Source organism: Vigna unguiculata, chromosome 6 (assembly GCF_004118075.2).
Source record: "Vigna unguiculata cultivar IT97K-499-35 chromosome 6, ASM411807v1, whole genome shotgun sequence".
NCBI classification, from domain to species: Eukaryota; Viridiplantae; Streptophyta; class Magnoliopsida; order Fabales; family Fabaceae; genus Vigna; species Vigna unguiculata.
The window spans coordinates 25057328-25079300 of record NC_040284.1 but is presented as its reverse complement, the minus strand read 5'-3'; the positions used below and the strand labels follow the sequence as shown (position 1 = coordinate 25079300).

At 31.2% G+C, this 21973-nt stretch overlaps 4 protein-coding genes across 5 annotated transcripts; 2 read left to right on the top strand and 2 right to left on the bottom strand.

The window, feature by feature from the left end:
• Positions 1–1980: 1980 nt before the first annotated feature.
• Positions 1981–4228, top strand: LOC114188726 (putative RING-H2 finger protein ATL21A). Its single transcript, XM_028077353.1, has 2 exons — positions 1981–2714; positions 3487–4228. The coding sequence occupies exons 1-2, from the start codon at positions 2045–2047 to the stop codon at positions 3927–3929; spliced, it is 1113 nt and encodes a 370-aa protein (XP_027933154.1). The 5' UTR covers positions 1981–2044; the 3' UTR covers positions 3930–4228.
• A 1756-nt stretch (positions 4229–5984) lies between these two features.
• LOC114188146 (replication stress response regulator SDE2) lies at positions 5985–8897 on the bottom strand. The gene is made up of 3 exons (XM_028076691.1): positions 8150–8897; positions 7543–8038; positions 5985–6412 (listed from the first exon to the last, which is right to left on the bottom strand). The coding sequence occupies exons 1-3, from the start codon at positions 8785–8787 to the stop codon at positions 6266–6268; spliced, it is 1281 nt and encodes a 426-aa protein (XP_027932492.1). The 5' UTR covers positions 8788–8897; the 3' UTR covers positions 5985–6265.
• A 6603-nt stretch (positions 8898–15500) lies between these two features.
• On the top strand, positions 15501–15936 carry LOC114188552 (non-specific lipid-transfer protein 3-like). Its single transcript, XM_028077125.1, has 2 exons — positions 15501–15823; positions 15921–15936. The coding sequence occupies exons 1-2, from the start codon at positions 15501–15503 to the stop codon at positions 15934–15936; spliced, it is 339 nt and encodes a 112-aa protein (XP_027932926.1).
• Positions 15937–16236: 300 nt separating this feature from the next.
• On the bottom strand, positions 16237–20932 carry LOC114188765 (cyclic nucleotide-gated ion channel 1-like). 2 transcript variants are annotated; one of them, XM_028077400.1, is made up of 9 exons: positions 20732–20932; positions 20161–20256; positions 19070–19622; positions 18652–18861; positions 18272–18552; positions 18004–18115; positions 17662–17898; positions 17179–17573; positions 16237–16829 (listed from the first exon to the last, which is right to left on the bottom strand). In XM_028077400.1, exons 2-9 carry the CDS (start codon positions 20187–20189, stop codon positions 16529–16531), a joined length of 2118 nt encoding a protein of 705 aa, XP_027933201.1. In that variant the 5' UTR covers positions 20190–20256; positions 20732–20932; the 3' UTR covers positions 16237–16528. The 2 variants fall into 2 exon arrangements, with proteins under 2 accessions (XP_027933201.1, XP_027933202.1); XM_028077401.1 differs by lacking the exon at positions 20732–20932 and having other exon boundaries at positions 20161–20438.
• Positions 20933–21973: the final 1041 nt, after the last annotated feature.

The window sequence follows — 21973 nt, the reverse complement described above, 5'->3', positions numbered from 1 at the left end:
ATGAATTTTTAAAAATTTAATAAATGATTATATTTTAAAGGATAAAATTGGAATTTTAAAATGTGTACATAACAGAGAGAATCTTCTTTATATATTGCTATAGATGAAGTGTAATTTTTATCATAAATTTGATAAAGTTTTTCATTATTTGTATTTATTTTTTCTCTTTTAATTTTAATAAATGTTCGCATGACAAATGATTGTTGAATTACGGAGGTGTTAATATAGTTTACATGTTAAAATTCATAACGATTTTTAGCGTAAACTTATTTGGAAACATGAAAAAAAAAAAAACTTTTAAGATTTCAAGATTTTCATAATTCTTCAAGGAGAAACATGTATACATACTGTAATACACATCTTCAATAAGAAGTTTCACATCCTATATATAACTTGGACAATAACACACTTATACTCATTTGACATGTTTTTTTTAACAATAGAATAAAAAATAATGTATCAAATGAGTGTAAAAATGTGTCACTATTTTTTTTTATAACCTTTTTAACTATTCATCTTCACCTGAGTGAAATATTTTATCTTCATCGAGAATAAATATATTTTTGAACGTTGGTTATTGAAGCAAAATCATTCTACATGTTTTTTAATGTTAGTTTAGGTGAGAATTATATTTTGTCATCTAAATTTGGAATGATTTTAGGTTCTTTAGTTCACTACAAGAAATTTTGTAATTACGGATAGATTGTTACCCATGGAAATAAATCTATTGGTAAACGCAAATCTACTAATGGATTTTAGCGGCATATTTTAGATTTAATTTGCAAACGAAAATTTTCGTTAATATCAAATTTGTGGACAAAATTCGTCTTTTACATATACTAGAAATTAAAATTTGTATTATTGACGACATTTATCATCGATCAATTTATGGTAAATTATAGCGATTTTTTATGAATTCTTTCCTCAATAAATTTGTTGTCTGATGAATTTTTTTATATATATTTAGAAGAAATGGATGAGAAGAAAAGAAGAAGAAGGGGGTGAGGAGAAGGAGGAGAAAGAGGTGGACGGGGAGGAGGAGGTTAGAGTTGGTGGCAAGACAGTGGCTCAATGGGAACACGGAAGTGCGACAGTGATGCAAATGTTTGACGACAGTGACGGTGACTGCTAGAATTAGAGGAGGAAGAGGAAGAGGAAAAGAAAGAGAAAGATGTGAAGGAGTAAAAGGAAGAAAAGAAAAAAAATTAAGAGGAAGAAGAAGGCCTAATAGTGATTTTTTACGCATATTATTCATCGATAAATTTATAATCATCGGTAAAATTTTTTACTAATAAGTTTTTTACGGTCAATAATTTATAGATAAAATCGAATTATTGAGAAATTTTTTTTATTACTGATAATTATGTTTGTAGATAATACACGGTTTTCTTGTAATCAAATTACTTTAACATGGTTTCCTCTATTTTACAAGTGATATTTATCTTTCAAACTCTAAGTAAATGCTTGAACACAAATTTATATAGAGTTGATTTTTCCTTACTTGAATGTAAATATAAAATAAAATTCATTTAACCTTTTCATTTTTTAAAAAGAAATACATAGAAATAAAATATATTGATATAAAAGCTACATTTATTTTGAGTTTTTGAAAGAAATTAATCAATAAAATAAGTACCGTCTATAAATTAATTGGCACTTTTCAATAAACTTATTACCAACCATCAAGGTTGCAGCATTGTGACATCATGCAGCAAGACAAACTAAAACTCTCCCACTATTTCTGTGATCAATATCATCGAAACTGGATTATCTACACGAAGTATTAAACTAATAGAAGCTTCAAGAATATTTCAAAGATGATTTAAGGCTTTTTATTATTTCCAAATTAATATGCTGAGCGCTGACATGACATAAAAACACCAATAATTATTTCAGTCATTCTTGCGTCAGTCATAATTCCACATCTTTGTTACACTACGCATATACCATATATAATATCATTTGACTTTCAGGCCCTTCGTTTTTAACTTGAATTCTTTGCTTGGTTCCTTTCCCACACCAGATTTCTTCTTCTGCAAAGCAAATGAACTTCTTGAAGCTCCTGTTCCACTGCTTCATACCTTTTGCTGTCGCATATGCATCATCTGATTGCCAATATTATTCTTGGTGCAGCGACAACAACATCCTTATTCGTTTTCCCTTCCAAATACAAGGTCTGCAACATCCTTATTGCGGCTACCCTGGTTTCCAACTAACATGTTCCAATGATAGCAAAACAGTTATAACACTTCCTTACATGGGAAAGTTCTTTGTCCGCAACATTAACTACCTCAGACAAGAGATGCAAGTGTATGACCCAGATGATTGCCTTCCAAAACGTCTTCTAAGCCTCAACCTTTCGGCTTCTCCCTTCATTGTTACTTCACTCCGCAACTACACCCTCTTCAGCTGCCCAACTCCGCACACAGGGTCGCAATTCATTCCCATTGATTGTCTCAGCAATTCAACGTCTTTTGTGTCGGCTATTCCTTCACTCAACTTCACCACTTCGTTGCCCGACTCCTGCCATGTTCTAAAGAAACTATCATTTCCAGTTGCATACCAGCAAAATTTCAGTGATGATCTCCTTAGTGGGGATCTTCTATTAACATGGTCTTCACCTGATTGTAGATATTGCGAATCACAACAAGCTCTGTGCGGATTTCAGAGCATAAACAGTGATCAAGTTAGTTGTTTCTTTGATTACCAAACGGGTAAATATACTCCTTCTACTTCACTTTTTTATTTTTTAAGCTTTTTTTTGATCATTTTTAAATTGAATGTTATTTATTTTTATTTTATATATATATCATTCTATACAAATATTGTTCAATTAATTATTTTCTGCTTTGTAAATTATAAATAATTAGGTAAGAGAATTAACTATACATAGAGATAAAACAAAATGGAGAAAAAATGGAGAGATATTATGGTTATTTGATTTTCAATGTGTTCTTTTTTCCATAGTTGGTTAGAAACTTGTTATCCAACGTGTTTAAAGTACTGAAAGAAACAAAAGGAGCTATATTGACTTGTTCGTGTTTTCAATGGAGATGCCATTGTTATGTGGGCCATAAGTTTGCATCGTGTTCTTAGTACTATAAATTGCAAGAAAAATTATAAAAGTCAATGTACGTTATCATATGATTTATTTTTTGGGTACGTCCTTTGACTTTAATAGTTGGTTTGCAAGTTGAGACTTAATTAATCAAAAATGCATTAAAATCATCCTGAAGTCGTGGCTTGCTTGCAAATTCAAAGTCATCAATCATATTCTAATGCATATGGCTAAGGGGTTACTCTGTCGCATTAATTACTTCAAAAATTACTCGGTAATTATTATTTAAAATATTTGATACACGAATATATATACCTACATAGAGTGAAACAAAAACCATAAAATATTACATTACTAATTATATTTTGCCCTAGCACAGGATCAAACACTACATTGAAGAGTTAATTGCTATTGTTTTGAATTTTCAGGAGGTGCAGAACATGGTCTTCGAGTTTTTGGAATCATCACATTATCCATCGTTGGACCAGCTATCATGTGTGCCATTGCAATGGCATGCTACGCCTCCTTCAAGTACAGAAGAGGCAACACAGCCAGAATTTCTGCAGCACAGAGGTCTGCACCAACTGAAATAGCCGAAGCTGGCACCGTTAGGATGGGTCTGGATGAGTCTACAATCGAGTCGTATCAGAAACTGGAGTTAGGGGAAAGCCGAAGAGTTCCAGGACCCAATGAAGGATGTTGCACCATATGTTTGTCAGAGTATAAAACCAAAGACACGATACGATGCATTCCTGAATGTGCACATTGCTTCCATGCTCACTGCATCGATGAATGGCTTCGCATCAACACTACATGCCCTCTCTGCCGCAACTCTCCCTCTGCAGTTCTACCTGTGTCCACTGATCATTGATATTGTTGTTTTTACTTCGAATACATATCATATAGGTGATAAATGCTCAGCGTAAGAAATTTAAGCAAATAAAGAACTGAAGAAGTCTGTGATCACTCTCAGAATGGTGCCATTCATGGTGATGCAGTGAGAAATGTTTTTGTCTGAGAATAATCATGCACGGCTTGAAGGAAGTCGTAAAAGGAATACCAAAAGCCATGTGATTTGAGTGAGCCAGAAAAGTATGTTCTTATGTTACCGGTATGCGTAAACAATAATGATATTTTAACTCCATCTTTCTCGTACCTCATTTTAATCCAGTGAGTTGGCAGTGTTAGATTATGAATTTTAAATAAAGAATCACGAAGAACATTAATCCTTTCCATATAATAAATTATTCCAAATATATTCAGAGCAGTTCTAATATCAAATTCTTAAATAGAGGAAGTTTACCTGATTCGCAGTTAGAAATAATATATATAAAAGCATGTGAGAGAATACTGCTCTTCTTGTGATAGAGTGTGCTCAAAAAGATTGAATGTTTGACAAGAACACGTATCTAATATCTTGTATCTTTATTATGAAATATCAATTTTATATCTCTATTAGCAAAGATCATGAACCTATTAATAGCATTATTTTTAATAGTATTACTGAACTATCAAATTCATTATGGACCGTTCTTACAAATAATATAATGTATTAATTAATGTTAATCTACAGTGATAATAAAATAGAGAATAATAATTTTATAAAATAAAATTATATAAAATACAATGAGCACGAGGATTTAAGTTTTGCATTTCGGATTTCTTTTCTTAGCTTCGTTGAAAATAGAAAAGGTAGAAAGGCTCTATGTGTCCTCTTTTGAAAAAAACCTAAGGAACGAGTGCTTTTCTTCTCTCCTTCTCTCGTAGATTTTCATATTGTATAAATAATGTTTAAGATTTTCATATTGTATAAAATAATGTGAAAGATTTTTATATTATATAATCCAAAATTTTCAAAAGGCATAGAAACTCACTAAAATTACAATGCACCACCCACTACCACCAACAACCACCACAACACACAATCACCCCCTACCACCACAAGACAAGCACTTCAACACTATGAATTCCTTTTAAAAATTATGGGGGTGCAGGAAGAACCCCCAAATTCGATGGATCCAGGGTCAACCCGTGGAGGACTAGCCTGCCCACAATCACCCCCTCTCACTTACCAGAACCCATCTACATTAGCCCAACGAAACCCACTTATCATGCCCTTCTTTCAAAAAAAAAAAAACTAATGGAATTACCAACAGATTAGTTAATGGTGCCAAAACCCATCTACATTACCCCAGCGAAACCCACTTATCATGCCCTTCTTTCAAAAAAAAAAAAAAACCTCATGGAATTACCAACAGATTAGTTAATGGTGTGACCATTGAATCATTGGTAAATGTATTTTTTATTAGTGAATAATGTGGAAAAGAGGCACAATGTAGCTCTATTGGAGATAAGAAAAGTACTGAATGATTTTTAATTATTGTGGTGTTGAAAGAAGTTAGTAATTTATATAATGTATTATATTTTGATGTACTATTATTTTTAACAAATGAATAGTTTATTTTTTTTAGTTTTAAATATATTTAAAAATAAAATTGAAATATTAAATGTGTACATTCTTTACTGAAAATTCTCTTCATACACTTGAATATTGATATAGATTATAAATTCACCGATAGGGCTGATTTTCGTTGTTTTTCTGTCCAGAGTACTTACCCCATAATTATCGTTGATAATGGTATATTCGATGAAATACTTGAATGATTATCAGGGATCATCTGCTGCTTTTTAACAATTGCCCAATATGCCGAGTCTGCAGCTAACTTGACAAAACAATGGCAATTGGTTATCTAATTCTGCTAACTCCACATCTTCGTTACACAATATCATTTGGCTTTCAGTGACCCTTGATAGAGATAGTAGTTACATGGATATCAATATTTGGAAGACTAGAATGTTAAGCGGTTCTGAACTTATTATGGATTGTAATAATTATTGGATAAATAGGAAAAGTAATATTCAACCATTGATGATAAAGTTTTCTGATAATATAAAACAAAAAGGAAAAATTGGAATTGTTCATAATGCATAATTCTTGGATTTTACAGTGTTCAGCTTCCTTTAGGTGCTGGTAAAAGGTATTATTACTTCATAAAATACCGCTCACGATGAACACTAAAAACGAACAGAAAAAGGCATGCATCAGTCAGCTCCCCATGTCAGAGGATACAGTTGACACCTAAGTAAAAGGTGCAAATAGTTACGAAATACTGTACAGAAAAAGTAACTGCCATCTCAGAACACTCTTTACTTCTTAGCGAGCAGCTTCTTTGGAAGTTTATCCAGAGGAGTGTTTTTTAGAAGAAACAGCCTGGCAGCCCGCTCCTGCAAAGTACCTCCACATTTTAACCCACGTGACTGCAGTTCAGACTTCAACCTTTCCAAGCCAAGAACCTGTCAAGAACATATAGAATAGGCATTAAACTTCAGAGCCTAATAAACAGTATTAGATTTTATGTTTAGAACCTCGGATCCACATACTAGATGTGAAAATGGAAACTACTGAAAGTAGCTTCATCTTGAATGTGGATCATTGATCCACGTTTGATTAGATCCAATATCAAACCAAACATACATTTTTCTAATTTTTCCACATAAAACTTAGCAGTCCACAAGAATGAAAAGCATTGCTAAATATAAAAGCATAACATTAAGGTATAATTATTAATTCTTTACCCAAGCAAGAAAAATCCAAAATGCAGCAGCAACTAGATATGATACACACAACATGTAGCATTATAATTAGTTAGTAGCTTTAGATTAGTGGTGCCGAAAATTGGAATTATCCCCTCAACAACTGCAGACACGACAGACGAATATAACTACTATAATTCACATTACTTAAACCACCTTCAACTAATGTTCGAGCAATACAAAAACACTAAACAATGGTAACAACTGAACTGATTACAGTAAATTTAATAGTGGTGTGATTTCCACCCAAATTGAACCATTCAGTTTTGCTTACTTTTCAAAACCGAAGATATATCCAACAACTTAACAACAAAAAAGGGGGTCTCGGTGGCTTTATGTATACCACCTCCTCTAATAGTACATACATAATGCTTTGATTACAACGATGTACAAGTCAGAGGGTCCTCAAATCTTATAACTAACCAGTCGACCTAGTAAGGAATTTTTATTGGCTCCGCAACAAGCCATAACACCTAAATCAGACTTGCATTTTAAAGCTCTCTTTAAAATGCTTCTTTCTTAATTTGTACTATATTGATTGGACTAAAGTTCCAGCTAAGCCTCAACATAATGACATATTTCTAGTCAATTTTAAACCATGTTTAAGGTAAAATAAGAATGCATGTTTAATAAGAACATAGAAATAAATTGTTTTACCAATTTATCATTAATGTCTTATCTTAGATAACCCCTTATTTCTTTCTAAACTAGAATAATAGATTTCTTCTTAGCCACTGCCTTCAAATCCAATTCGACATATTAATGAAGCAGAATATAATTAAAAATAGCGAAGGATACCACACAAGTACAGGATGCTACTGAAAACACACCTCAAGTTCGGAAGAGGAATTAAATGCATCAAAATTCAGGGGCTCATCCATCGCGGGAACACTAGTGCTTGGCGAGTTCTCTTCATTGACTGCTGCTTTATGCTCAAATGATCCATCAATTTCCATATCATTATTAGAGTCGCCAGTGGCCACAGTTTCAGAGCCTGTAATATTTGAGACCTGAGTCACAGCACCATCAATAGCTTCATTGCTTACCATAGGCTCGTCCACGGGCTGAATACTTTCATCACTTAGCAACCCAACAGATCCCACATTTCCTTGTACAATAGTTTCCTTCTCTTCCTCGGAGCCACTTTCACACGAGCCAGAACCAGAGGCGCCTCCTCCACCAGTCACCGAACCCAGACTGCCCTCAGCCATAGTTGACTCAGACTTATTCTGGTCATTCAATAAATCTGATTTCTCCATTTTCCCCTCTACATCAGAATCATCACTATAATCACTGTCACTTTCATTCAATTTCCTCTTCCCCATCCTGCAAAACACAAATACCAATATCAATAATACACAAAGGTCAAACAATCATCAAAGGGAACTCCATAATAATAAATTAAACACAACACAACACATGAGTGAGTCAACATACCATATCTTTAACTTCTTGGCATCGTGTTGGGGTTGTGAAGGTGTCTTGCGTTTGGCAGTGAGAGCCTCCTTAACGGACAAGGCAACCTCCGCAACGCATCGTTCAGATTCCGCCCGATATTTCTCCACGTATTTGTGAGCTTCACCATCACCTTGAGCCTTTCCCTTACCCTTACCCTTCTTCATTTGCTTCTTGAGAAACTCCTCCGCCACCTTCTCGAGTTTTCTCTCCTCTTCTCCGGCCTTCCACTCCTCTAACCTCTTCTCGGCGTTGACGTGCCTCAGCCTCCGACCACTCATGTCCCGACAGGCGTCGAAATTGTTGGTCTTTTTCTGCCCGGCCTTCGTCGCGGCGCCACGAAGAAGCGACCCGAAGCCTCCCTTTCCGCCTTTGAGACGCAGCAGCAGCCGCACGGACGGGAACATGTTGCCATCTCCTGGGGAGCATTGGATTACGTCGTTGAGGTTTCGGAATCCGGTGACGAGGCGCTGGTGCTGCACGGGAATTCCAGTGAGTTCGAAAAGGCGATCCTTGATGAAACTCACGCAGAGGATCGGAGAGGGAAATAAGAGGGTTAGGGTTTTTCCATCCAAGTGTTTCACGAACAGGTTGTATATCTTGCTGTCCTGATGCTCCATTCTTGAATTCCAAACGTAGAAATTGGAGGATTTAGAAAACTAGGGTTTGGGGAGATTGGGAATAACAGATCCACAGACAAATAAGAGGAGTAAGATTCAATAACCCCTCGCCTAAATATAGTTGAGCGTTTTGATAATATATTAAATGTTAAATATACCATGTATAACTGAATTATCATATAGTGATTTATCTTCTATTTCTTTATTAATAGCGTTGCTTTGACATCACTATTTTAACGTTAAATTTTAATTTTTTTATAAATAAAAAATTATTTTTTTAATGACTTAATTCTTTTAATAACTGAAATACGTATATAAACTGTGCATGTTGTATAAACAAACAATTCCGGAATACGCGGTTCGCAATATCCGAGTAGTTGCCATCTTGTGAAAAATTTCTGATTTTCGAAGAGATAAAAAAGAGATTTACTTGTAAAGGACTTGCCACATTAAAAAGTTATAAAGAGTAGAAGAACGAAAGAATTAAGTGAATAAGTATATTCTGTTTATAGGTTTTTTAAACCTATGAATAAATCATATAGATATACTAGATATATATTAACAATCTTTATAAAGATAATTAATTATTATATTATAAAATATAGTTAATGGACATCTTTTATAAAAATAATTAACTATTGTATCATAAAATATTGTTTTAAATTTTTTTTTAAGATAATTAATTATTATATTATAACATACTTACTATTTATAAGTATTAGATTTTTTTTTTCTTAATAACTTGAATACAAATTCTAATATGTTGGAGGGTTGGAGAATGGTACATTTTGTTAATTATTATTCTTAATATATTAACAAATATTTTCATTTTTTTTCTCTCTCTAAATATGTAACCAAATCAATATGTATACACACCGAGCCAAAATGGTAATATTTTAGGGAGAAAAATTTATTTGAACCTAAAATTGTGTTGCCAGTATTGATGTTTAAGCCTGTGATTTTTTATTTTTATTTTTTTGAAGAGGATAAGAATATAAGCCTGTGATTACCAATTCCAACATGATAATTTATTTTGTCCATTGGCACTGAATATGAATATAAGCAGGAAGTTTTATACAAAATAATTTGGTCTCTATATAAAAATCTAAAAATCACAAAAGTAATATTGCATATATACATTATAATATTGCACTTGAATATTTATTAAAGACTGAAACAAGGAATATTCATTACGGAACTTCTTTTACTTAATCATATTCAAATATTTGCACGATTTAAATATTTATTTGTTGATCTTTCATTTTGAATAAAACATATGTGATAATATATATCCATGACTAATTTATAAAATATTCTTATTATAAAATGGATTAAGTAATATAAATTTCATCTATGTATGTGAACATGAATTCTTTTTCGGTAAGATTTCATTTCACAATAGTATCTATGAATTATTATCAAATATTGTTAACAGAATGTTCTCAAAACAGAAATAAAGCATCATTAATTAGTTGTTAACAGAATATTGTTAACATTCATTTAATAATGTATCAGTAATTAGGAAATATTAGTGTTTATCGTAGTAAAAAAAAGAAATAAAGCATCATTAATTAGTTAACCTTAGAATATTATTGTTCATAACCTCACTAATTTAGTGGCCGTCAATTTACAGTCATCACCACAATTGTAGGAAAATGGCATAAGTTGCTTTGTCTTAATATGTAAAATGAATGAATACTTTTCTAATTTAAATTGGTGTAAACTATTACTAATGATATTCTAAAAAAAAAACGAAAGTAATTCCTTCATTTAATATTATATCAATAATCAATATACATGCATATAAATCAGTGGTAAGTAATGAGAATTTTTTTTTCATGGTAGGCAAATATGTCTTTAATTATGATAGTAGACAGTTTTAAAAAAAATTTATGAAAGTAAGCAAATTGTGTTGTTCCACACATTTTTTTTATGAAGAAATCATTCATTTTTTTGACATTTTTAATTTTAGAGAGTCAAACTCAAATGAAGAAATAGTGTTGGGAACACACGTTTTTAGATCTTAAATTAAGTGGAGAGAAGACATTTTTATTTTGTAATCAATTACGATATATTGTGATTGATTATTATTGTGTATTTTGTGATTCTGGATTGCTATAATCGATTACACCTATTTAATAATTGATAACATATAACTACGTGAAAATATACTTGCGAAATGAGTTTAATATTCCTCTTTTTATTTTCTTTCTGTTGTAAGCTGTTTATATATATTTTTTTTAATATCTTATGTTATGCTCTTATCACCGGATAACATGATCTCCTAATAGGGTGGAGGTAGTTAAATGCGTTTTCCACCAATATAAACTGTCTTTTTTTTATAGATTTTTTACTTTGAAATATTTGTTAATAATTTAATTAAAGAATTAAAATAATGTTTTTAATTTCTTCTATAGTATTTAAAAAAATTTATGTTATTTTTTTTTAATTTTATGTGAAAATAGTTTTTATTTTGAATTTTTTGATAATTTTATTTTAAATGTATACTAAATTTTTTTTTAACAAAAAAAATATTTATTTTTATTTTAATATATTAATAAAATTAAATAAAAAATTATTATTATGTAATTTCAATAATTTTAATTTTAAATTCAGATTTATTAGTAATTTGATGAATAATTTTATATATTATTAAAATCATATAATACTATGTACTTACTAATTTGATAAGTAAATTAAAATTAAAAATATACATATTTATTTATTTAAATAAATAATTTTAATAATAAACTAAACTAAAAATTTCAAAATATATTCATATAAGAAATAAAAAATATTATTTATGGTTTATTAACAAATATTTCAAAGTAAAAATTCTATAAAAAAAATATATGATCACCATAAAATTTTAAGAAAACAGGTTTTTTTTCTTTTTGAAAAATATCTTAGAAAAATACTTTAAGATTAGAAGATAAGTTTATAAAGAAAATATATGGGTTCAATTAGCACAACTTCACTTATTTAGGTAATTTAAAAAAATGCTTGGTAACTTTGTTAATAAATTATATCATTTCAGTAAAAAAAAAATAATTCTTATTTGTTGTAATTGATTACCAAATAGGTGTAATCGATTAGAGTAATCAAGAATCACAAAATAGACATCAGTAATCAATTACAACATATTGTAATCGATTACAAAGCAAAAATGTTTTCCTCCAACACAACTACAGGACCTAAAACAACACAATTTCTTCATTTGACCGTTTGACTCTCTAAAATAAAAAAAAATGTGTGAGAAAAGCATGATTTACCTACTTTAATAACTTTTTTAAAATCTACCTATTATCGTAATTAAATACGTAGATTTGCCTATGAAAAAAAAATCAAGTAATGAAGTCCAAAAAGAACATATAAGTGGTGCACAAATCTTTTATAACTTATGACACAAGCATCAAAAAGTTAAATCTTATGCCCAAACATCAAATTCTTGTTTCCTTGTAAATTTCTTTTGGAGGGAGATCAATCATGTCATGTGAAGGAATTGATAATAAAGTTTGAAGGAACTCTTAAAGTAGTTAAATTCTACACTTCTTGTTCATAAAAATGTTGTCGATATTAGTTTTTAATCCTGTTATATCTTTTAATTCTCGTAATACTTTAAATTGAAATCATGGTACAATAGACATTCGTTTATGTTCGTACTTATTTTGGTCTACATCTAGTCTAAATCTGCATTTGGAAAGTGAAAATTCTTGGATCAATAAATTTATGACTTTATTTTCATAAAAAATCACATAAAATCACTTGACGACAATTTTCGATTCATTCACGTGTGATTGTAGATTGACAATTTTGTAAAATGCGACCAAGGATGAAGAATGCACATTGAGCTTGAGTTAACTAATCCAAGGATAAATAAGGGATATCTTTCAACTCTCTCATATTGACATAAATGATGATGATAACACTTTCTAATGATTTGAAGATAACATCGTGTTAGTCAACTTCAACTTCCTCCATACCAGTTTCAAATTCACTATCATCAGATTTAATAGCAGGTTCCTATAAGACGATCTCATTCATGGTTTATTTAATATAATATATGAATAAAATAAAATTACAAGTTTCTCCATATAAGATATATCTTATATGTATCATATTTTAATATCTCCTAAAAGTTCACGACACCCAAATATTTCATATTTAATGATATGAATTCCTAATATTTTATATTATAATTATATGATTTTTAAAACTTTATAATTCTGCATTCCAATTAATTCTCTATCAAATTTCCCACATCAATAGAAAAACTTAAGCTGAATGTTTAATGTACAATATGAATACATAGGGTTTCACTCGTAACTTACTCCACTTGCAAAATAGATAAATATTTAATGCTTTCCAAAGAGGTTCAGAGATAATAAACATTTTCTTAAAAGCATAGAACCAAGAACACTTTCCTCTTTGTTCAATTGAGAATGTCCCTTATTTATATTTAATCTGAAATCGCTTATAACAGTAACCTTGATCCTTAAATTCTATTGAAAATTAAGATGTAATGAATTACATTACCTTTGAATTGAATTTTGGAAAATTGAATTAATTATTACACAACAAAATTTAAATGTTTATTATACAATAATATTGAATTATTCATCACAACTAATATATAATACCTTTCTCATACATATACTTTATTTATTCAATTTGTTCTAAACTCAATATATCACATTATATCGAATGATTATGGACAAAACTATCTCAAAAAAATTTATATTGTTCTAAAACAAACTTATCATAATCCTTTTATTATTCATTATTTTAATTGTTGCTAATTAAGTTAAATTTGTAATTATTGGATTTATATATTTTTCATATGGGTTATAATTTGTGGTTCTAGATATATATGACATTGGTCTTACATGTATAAGATATTTGATATCACTTTTAACCCAACACATTAAGACAATGAGATTATGGTTCTTTCATCTTATATAGTGTTTAATTTTGTCTTTTTTACCCGATGTGGGACTTTGACGGTATATTTCCTCTCAGGTCTATGATGACCCCTTTTGTTATGGTTATGTAGTCGGTACCATCAGCTCTGATACCACTGTTGGGTTTATATATTTTTTTCAAACGAGATTATAGTCATTAAGAGATTGTAGTTCTAGATATATATGACATTGGTCTTATATATAAAAGACATTTGACATCACTTTTAACCCAAAACCTTAAATCTTATACCATGTTTAACTTTGGTCTTTTCTACTCGATGTGAGACTTTGACTCACATTTGGACTATTCCCAACACTAATATGATTGGATTAAAATGACTATATTTATTCATTTTTAAAGTTTAGGATCAAATTTATCAAAATTTATGACATGGACAAATTTTAATCTCGACTCTAAGTTGAAGGACTAAAAACATATTTAACCGTTTTATATTAACAAAAATATTATCAAATATTAAATAAACCATTATTTTCCATTAATTAATTAATCTATTATATTTTTTAATTATTAAATTAATAATTTAACCTTTTTTTTGTTCAATTAAATTTTTTGCACTGATAAATTTTTACATGCACCTAAAAATGCTAAAAGAATAAAATTTTTCATAAAAAAATTATTTAATTTTCTTTTTATGAAACAATTTGGTATGAGTTTTAATCTAATCAGTTGGAATGTTCATGTCTAAACTATCGTTGTATGTTATAGGTTTGAAATTCAAAATCAACTACATATTAAATGAATGAGTCTGTATAAATTTGCTATGAGTTTTAATCTAAATCAGTTGGAATATTCATGTCTAAATCATCGTTGTTATAGTTTGAAATTCAAAATGAACTACATATTATTAAACAAACGAATGAGTCTCTAGATACATTAATTAGAGAAATTTGTTCATACATTAATTATACAAATATAACATGAAATATCATACCAGTCAAATACATATGAAACGATATACTGATTCTATCATTTGTATTTTTAAATTGTTTACTCTTCTTTTATTTTTTCTGCATCGTCTATCCTTATTATTTTAAGAGAGTCTACTCTACCTTTTGTTGCATCTTCAATCATTTGTATTTTTAGATCATCTATACTCTCTACATTTTTTCTACGTCGTCTAATATTTATAATTTTAAAGGATTTACTTTCTATATTTTCTTCATGGTCTACCTTTTTTAATTTTAGATCATATATGTTTATATCTTTTTTGCAATCGTCTGACCTTTGTATTTTTATATAATCTATACTCTTTACATTTTGCACAGTTTTAGATCAACTACTCTTTACATTTTTTCTGCATAGTCTAAACTTTATATACTTTTTAAAATATTATTTTATATATATATATATATATATATATATATATATATATCTCAGAATGTTTATTTTTCTATAAGAAGTCCTTGATATTAAATATCATATGCAATGCTTGAAAAATCACACCCTTTGAATGACATTTATATAGCCAAGAACTTGTAAGGGCAATCCGTTCTTCCTATCATTTCGCTCACAGTGCACAGTGGTTGCCTGTACCAGTAGGGTTCACTTTTGTTCACTCATGAAGTTTGCATGCATTGCAAGTAGACAGAACAAACAAACTACAGCACAATCTCTCAGTCTCTGTAGGTATATATATGCATGTGATTTGGTCATGTACTAAAAACAGTTGAGTCCCAAGTATCTGTAAAGCTGTTGTTGTTTGTTTAACAATGAAAATGTCAAGAGCAGTAATGGTATCCATGGTGATTCTCCTAATTACTGGATGTGAAGCTCAGGGTTCCATAAATTGCCCCGAAGTTTTTGATGATGTTGCACCTTGTGTTAGCTTCCTCAAATCAAACACAAAGCACCCCTCTGAGGACTGTTGCCAAGGTATCAAGACACTGAATGGTGAGGCTGGTAGCCAAGAAAATAGAGAAGCTATATGTCTGTGCCTCAAGCAAGGATTGGCATCGGTTGGAGATTATGATCCCAAACGTATACCTCTAGTTCCCACAGAGTGTGGACTCTCTGTTGACCTTCCTCCTATTGACGACAAAACCGATTGCAAAAAGTAAGCTTCTCTACTCTTTTTCAAATTCAATTTTTTATTATGCTTCCAACTTAACTTAACTTTCACTATGACTATTTTTTTATTTTTGGTAATGCAGTGTACACTGGATATGAGGTTCATTTGGGTTGCTGCAAGTGCAAGATGATCAGATCAATATATTATATAGGGAGTAGAAAAATAAATTGATAATGAGCTTGTACTCACTCATGAATAAATAAAATATCGCTTTGTCAACTATTGTGATCAAGAATGCAGCTGTAATTTTCCTCCATTGAACCAGCACTGTCATATGTTAACTAAAGTTGATCTGATTCATTAATCTGCATATTTGTTTTGATATAAGAATATTATAGATAAATAATAACTAACCACTCAAAAAGGAAAAGTAATAATGACATAAACTTTCTTACAAATGAATAACAAATGAACTAACTATACATGTCTGAAAATAATCAGCATAGTTTACAAAATTCAAGACTACAATATGCAGGATGAGGTTGTATTTTGAGATGATAATATCTGCTATTTAAAAAATTCAAATTCAATCATCTTGTGCGTATTCTGCATAGATATTGTTATATTCAAATACATCATATGAAAGGCTTTGGCTACGACATGTACATTAATTTATTGAATGAATTCTTAAGCTATGCACACACAACAGCTATGCAGTATGGATAACATGTCCTTAATCCTATATCCATGTTAGTGTTTCAGAGAAGTGAAATCTGGCTCGGCTGGTTTTGGAGGTAGCAGAGGCAGTAGTCTCTGTTGCATTCTATTCTGTCTGTTGTTTTCTCTGAGGTTTCGCAGTGCATTGGCAGCAAACCTTGATGCATATAAGGTTGCACCAAGGCTCAGAGTAGCGCCGTCATCATTTGCCAAAGCATCTTGTAGCTTGTCTTCTTCTACGTTTAAAGACCTCTCAGCCTTCTTTTTCCAGTATCGACGCCAAGCTGCTTGTATGAAACATGCAGCCCATGTCTTCCACTGTGAGGAATAGAACCTGAATGGAAAACAAGTTTATTGCAGAATTCATGAGTTATGAAGCTTTTCTGTAAAAAGGATAAGAGAGCATATTGTATTCTAAGATCTTTTCCTTTATCCCATATGTACTCTAATGTAAAGCACTTAAGGTTGGTTGTTGGCACATGGTTTTTCTTTATGCTATTATTACTACAAATTTAATAACCGATACAATCCTATTTCAGGAAAGATTATGATTATAATATGAATTCTTCTTGTATAGGATCAAGAGATAGTTCTCTCTATCGGTTGTTCTAAGTAATGATGGATGGTAGAAGGAAAAAAGAAAAAAAGGAGAAAATAACGTGATATAAACTTTGAAGTCTTACCTGAAAGCGTGTTGGAGCTGTTTGCTGCTAAGACGGCGAAATTGGGAGGCAACAAGCTTCAAATCATCCGCCATGAGAGCAAAGGCTTCAACCTCTGATATGGTTTCCACTGTCCTAGTTGAAATGGGAAGATTCGAGGAGGAGTTAGGATCCAAGGCCCATGTCAGAAGCTCCTCTCCGCAGAAGTCACCAGCTTTCAGAAACAAGGAGTTGAAGAAACCAGTTCTTCCACCATTTGTCGTCACAGTAGACACTTTTCCACGCATAATGAAAAGCATCTCATCCACTGGATCTCCTTCACGAAAAATGTGGCTCTTCTCAGTATAAAGAACTGGCTTCAGTCTGGTGCAAATTGCATCCAACAACTGCTCATCCATTTTCTCAAACATCGGCACCTAAAACAACAAGAACATGAAAATGTTCACTACACAAAAGTCAGATAAAAAAATTATGTGGGGAGACATGATTTTGGATTACACTAACCTTTTTAACCAAAGCTAGACAAAGGTGACGCTTTATGTCCCTTCTGAGATCTTTTGGAAGGTTACGAATCAATGCCTCCTCCTCAACACCCCTATTTTCTTGCCATTGATACTGTTCATATTGTCTAATTCTATCCTTCAAATTCTCAGGTAGCATACGGTGGGACATCCACTGTTCTGCGTCCTGTCTCTTCACTCTCATCTCCTCCACTCTAACAGTTGTAGATTGCAAATATTTCTGTAACAATGTTCAACACAGTAGTGGGAGAATTTTTGGTTAACAACTTCTCATCTCACAAAAGTCAAATTTTCAAAAACTAGTTTTTGGCAGACAATGAATTACCTGCATGTTTCCAATAAGTAACGAGAATAAAACTAATCCAAAGATGGCAATGAAGATTGCAAAGATTATCTCTGGCACATAAGTACTTGTCTTGAGATCTTGTCCAAGAGAACTGCAAAAGATGACAAAATTATATTGGTTTACAAACACTAATAATAAATGTGTAGAAATTTTACGAACGAAACTATCTAGAAGTTCTACACCTCATGCTACAAGTACGTGGCATTTGCACTTATATGAAAAGCAAGAACAAGAGTATTTGACCAACCTTAAATTACGCAAACCCCACCAAAAGCAATAGAAGAATTTCTCAGGAAAATCTGTGGTTGATTGAACCACACGTGAATGTAAAGCATCAAAAAAGATTCCAAAGTTGTAGCTTTGTCGGTCTTTGATATCATCAGGGTCAACCAAAGAACAAGTTTGATTAAGAGCTGTAATGACATCTGGGGTGCGGTTTCTACAACTCAAGCTTACACCCTTCACCTGTCTGCGCCAGCAACGCAGCTCTGACTCTACTGAGAGCAAATACCAGAAAGCTCCAACTACCTGATAAACCACATGCATTTGGTGATCATGAATTCAACATAGTGATTAACTAGGAACATGTATAAATTGGATTTGAATAAGCAATAAAAGTTATCTTACATGGCTTGCTAGCATATAAAGAAAAAGATTATAAGCAGCTCCAGCCCCTGCTGTCTCAGTCAATATGCCAGAAGTTCTAGTTACTTCTTTGAACAGTGGATGGATCCGCAGAAGCCTTGGCACATACTGGATTAATACTGAATACTTCAACAAATCCTTTGCTACAAATGGATCTGTTTTCATGTTTGGATGTATGGCTAGAACAATCACCTAAATGATAAACACAACGTAAAATAATTATGTCTTTCACATAAAGGAAAATGACATATGTTACTTGACATAGAATGCCTTTATTTTGAATATACGCATAAATTAGATGATTAAATTGATTTAAAGTTTTAAGAAGACTAATTTCAATTTTTATGGAGAAAAAACATAACCCTAAATAAATATAAGAAATAGACTGTGAGGGAAATACCTGTGGAAGTGGAATAATTGATAGAATGTCGATGAAGAAGTATGAAGTTAAGTATCTTTTGGTTATAGCCACAGGATCATCAATGAGTTCACCCCTTCCAAAAGTTCGAGAAGAAGGGGGAATAAACCCAGTCTTAAACTGAAATATTATGTGAAGAATGTAGAATAGATCAAAGAAGGTGCGAAAAACACTGGCAGTGATCTGCAATGACCCACTCAAATCAAGGCATTTTTTATCATCATCAATCACTGGAATGTAAAAGAAGAACGGGTCCACAGAGACTGCCAACACACACGATATTACAAAGATTTTGTTCCATTTCTGAAGCATTGAACTCTGTGGATCAAGAATTTTCTTCCTAGGTGGCAACTTTTTCTGTCCATCACTTAAGGGATGAACAACTGAAACTCTTCTCAAGTTCTTCATCTTCTCTGAACTACCCTCAACCTTTCTTCCTATACTCTTCAAAACTTCAATCACACTTGGTCTTCTTCTGTGATTTTCATCGTTTTGCTCTATACTAAAAGATGACTCCGATTTCCAGTCTTCAAACCTGGATGGAGAGAAATTTTAACTTAGTCATGCATCAGATATTTATTCATTAGCTTCCAACTATTGAAAATATCATATGAATTATGATCAAGTCTCCAAATGGACCCCTCAATGGTTGTGTTTGACAACAACATACTCCAAATTCAAAATGATATCATGATCAAATCTCAACACCACTCAAAGAACACAAAAACAGAGAACACAAAGAAACCACTCAGACTGTGATTTAATCTTGTTATTGATTTAAAATTGGCAATAACTCAACTTGGAGAACCACAGCTGCAGTATGGTAATTTGGATTATTAATTGCACAGTTTGGGGTCAATCTATCATGTATTATAAAAGTGAATCTGTCAAAATAGTTAAATTTTATTATTTTCTGAGGCAGATGAACCTATTTTGAAAGAAAATAAGTAGATGAATGAAGCATAATGAAATTAAAAATAGATGAAGCAGAAGTGGTTCGCAACGTGTGTACCAAGAGTACTAAAATTTAAACAACAGAAATATGCGACAAATCCAGGATTTAACAACCGAACCTCACAAATCTATGTTCTTTTCCATTCATGATTAGGCTCCAGTTCAGCAATTTTCGTCCTCCTTCAAGCTTTGCAGAAACAGAAGATTATTCAGACCTGCAAAATCCACATCAAATTTGAAACTTATTCCCTCGAGCTAAAAGTCGTGTGACAAAGAAGGCAAGGGTCAATGGTTTATCGTTAAAGTAATATTAATATCATTTAATTAAAGTTAGAAAAGTGAAACCACCAACGACTTGGACATAAAATATGCAGATATAAGTCAAGTCAATCTCCAAAATCAAGTACGGCCATAACAACCAACCTCGACCAGGTCAGAAATGACTGTCGTAAATATATAAATAAGCTAACAAAAGGACACCCTAATTTTTTAAGAGAGAAAAAAGAAGAGGGTACACTTTACCATATGAAATGAAGAAGAACAAGAAGAACAAAAAGGAGAAACAAGAAACTTGAGAGAGGAAGATAAACATCAACATGAGAAAAACCAAGGGAAAGAATAAGTTTCTAAAGTAGAAAGGTAGATAATAAAAGTTTTCTGTTTTTTTTCACAAAAGGATGAAACAACAACCTTAAACATGGAATGTTTCATTAAATGCAGTAATATGTTGTAGCCTCGGATGGAGCGTTCCGAGAGTTCAGAGTTGAGAGAGGGAATGATGGTGCTTTTAATGATGTGGCTGTGAAAAGATGAAGAGAAGGAGAAAGAACGAAGAAAGAGAGGGAGAAAAGCTTTGTTAGACCAAGTCTACGTTGTACTGTGAGAAGAGTCGAGTCATCACTCTTCAACACATGCAAAAAAATTCCAGTGCATTGAATGCAAAGGAAAAAAGAAATAATACATAACATCACATTTCTTGTTGAATATTATTATATATTAATACTAATAGTATATTGGGGCTGTGGTCTCGCCTAGAAAATCAGGTTCAGAAAATACAAGAGATGACGAAAATGACAACATTTCCTTTAAAAAATACAACAAAAACGAGCTCCGAAATATGTTTATTCAATTATAATTAATCAGAATTTAATTTTTTTTTTTAGGTAACGAAAGTGCTCTAAGAAAAAATAAATGGTGATTTGGCCCGCTGGATGTTTGTGGACTAGAAAATATGTAACCTATAGTAGACCATTTCATTTCATGGCAACTTATTTTTCGTTCTAGAATAGAATGAAATTACAATCTACATACAGTGCACTTTTTGGAAATGAAAAGAATTAGATTTTTACACTGTTTATAAAGTTCTTCTCAAATAAAATTTTATTTAATTTTGCCCACTTTTACACCTTGGCCTAGTAGACTTATCCTGTGCCATTACCGACGAAAATTTTTTTATTTAAATTAATTTTTTAGAAAAATTTTCTATTTTAAAATTATATTTTAATTTTAAAAATAAAATATTTTAAATATTTTATACTTGATATTTTATTATATTTTATTTTATTTACAGGATATATCAATAAAATAACATATTCCTCCTTATAAAAACCCAACAACTACAACCCATTTTTACCTATATCTTTTCGGGAGCAATTTTCCTTGCGCTCTTTCCTGGGAAATTTCAAACTTACTCCTTCATGCAATTTTGCTGAAAACTCTCAGATCGAGTGATTTGAAAAGTTTGGAATTATATAATTTGAAAATTAAATTTTTTGGTGTTATATTATAGATAGTACAATCAGTATTATTCATTTTTAATATTATTTAACATTTTAAATTATGCATTTTAGAATTATTTCTAAATAATGTATTCCAAATCTCATGATGTTAAATAATTTTAAAATAAATAATATTGAATCGGGGAATCCAAAA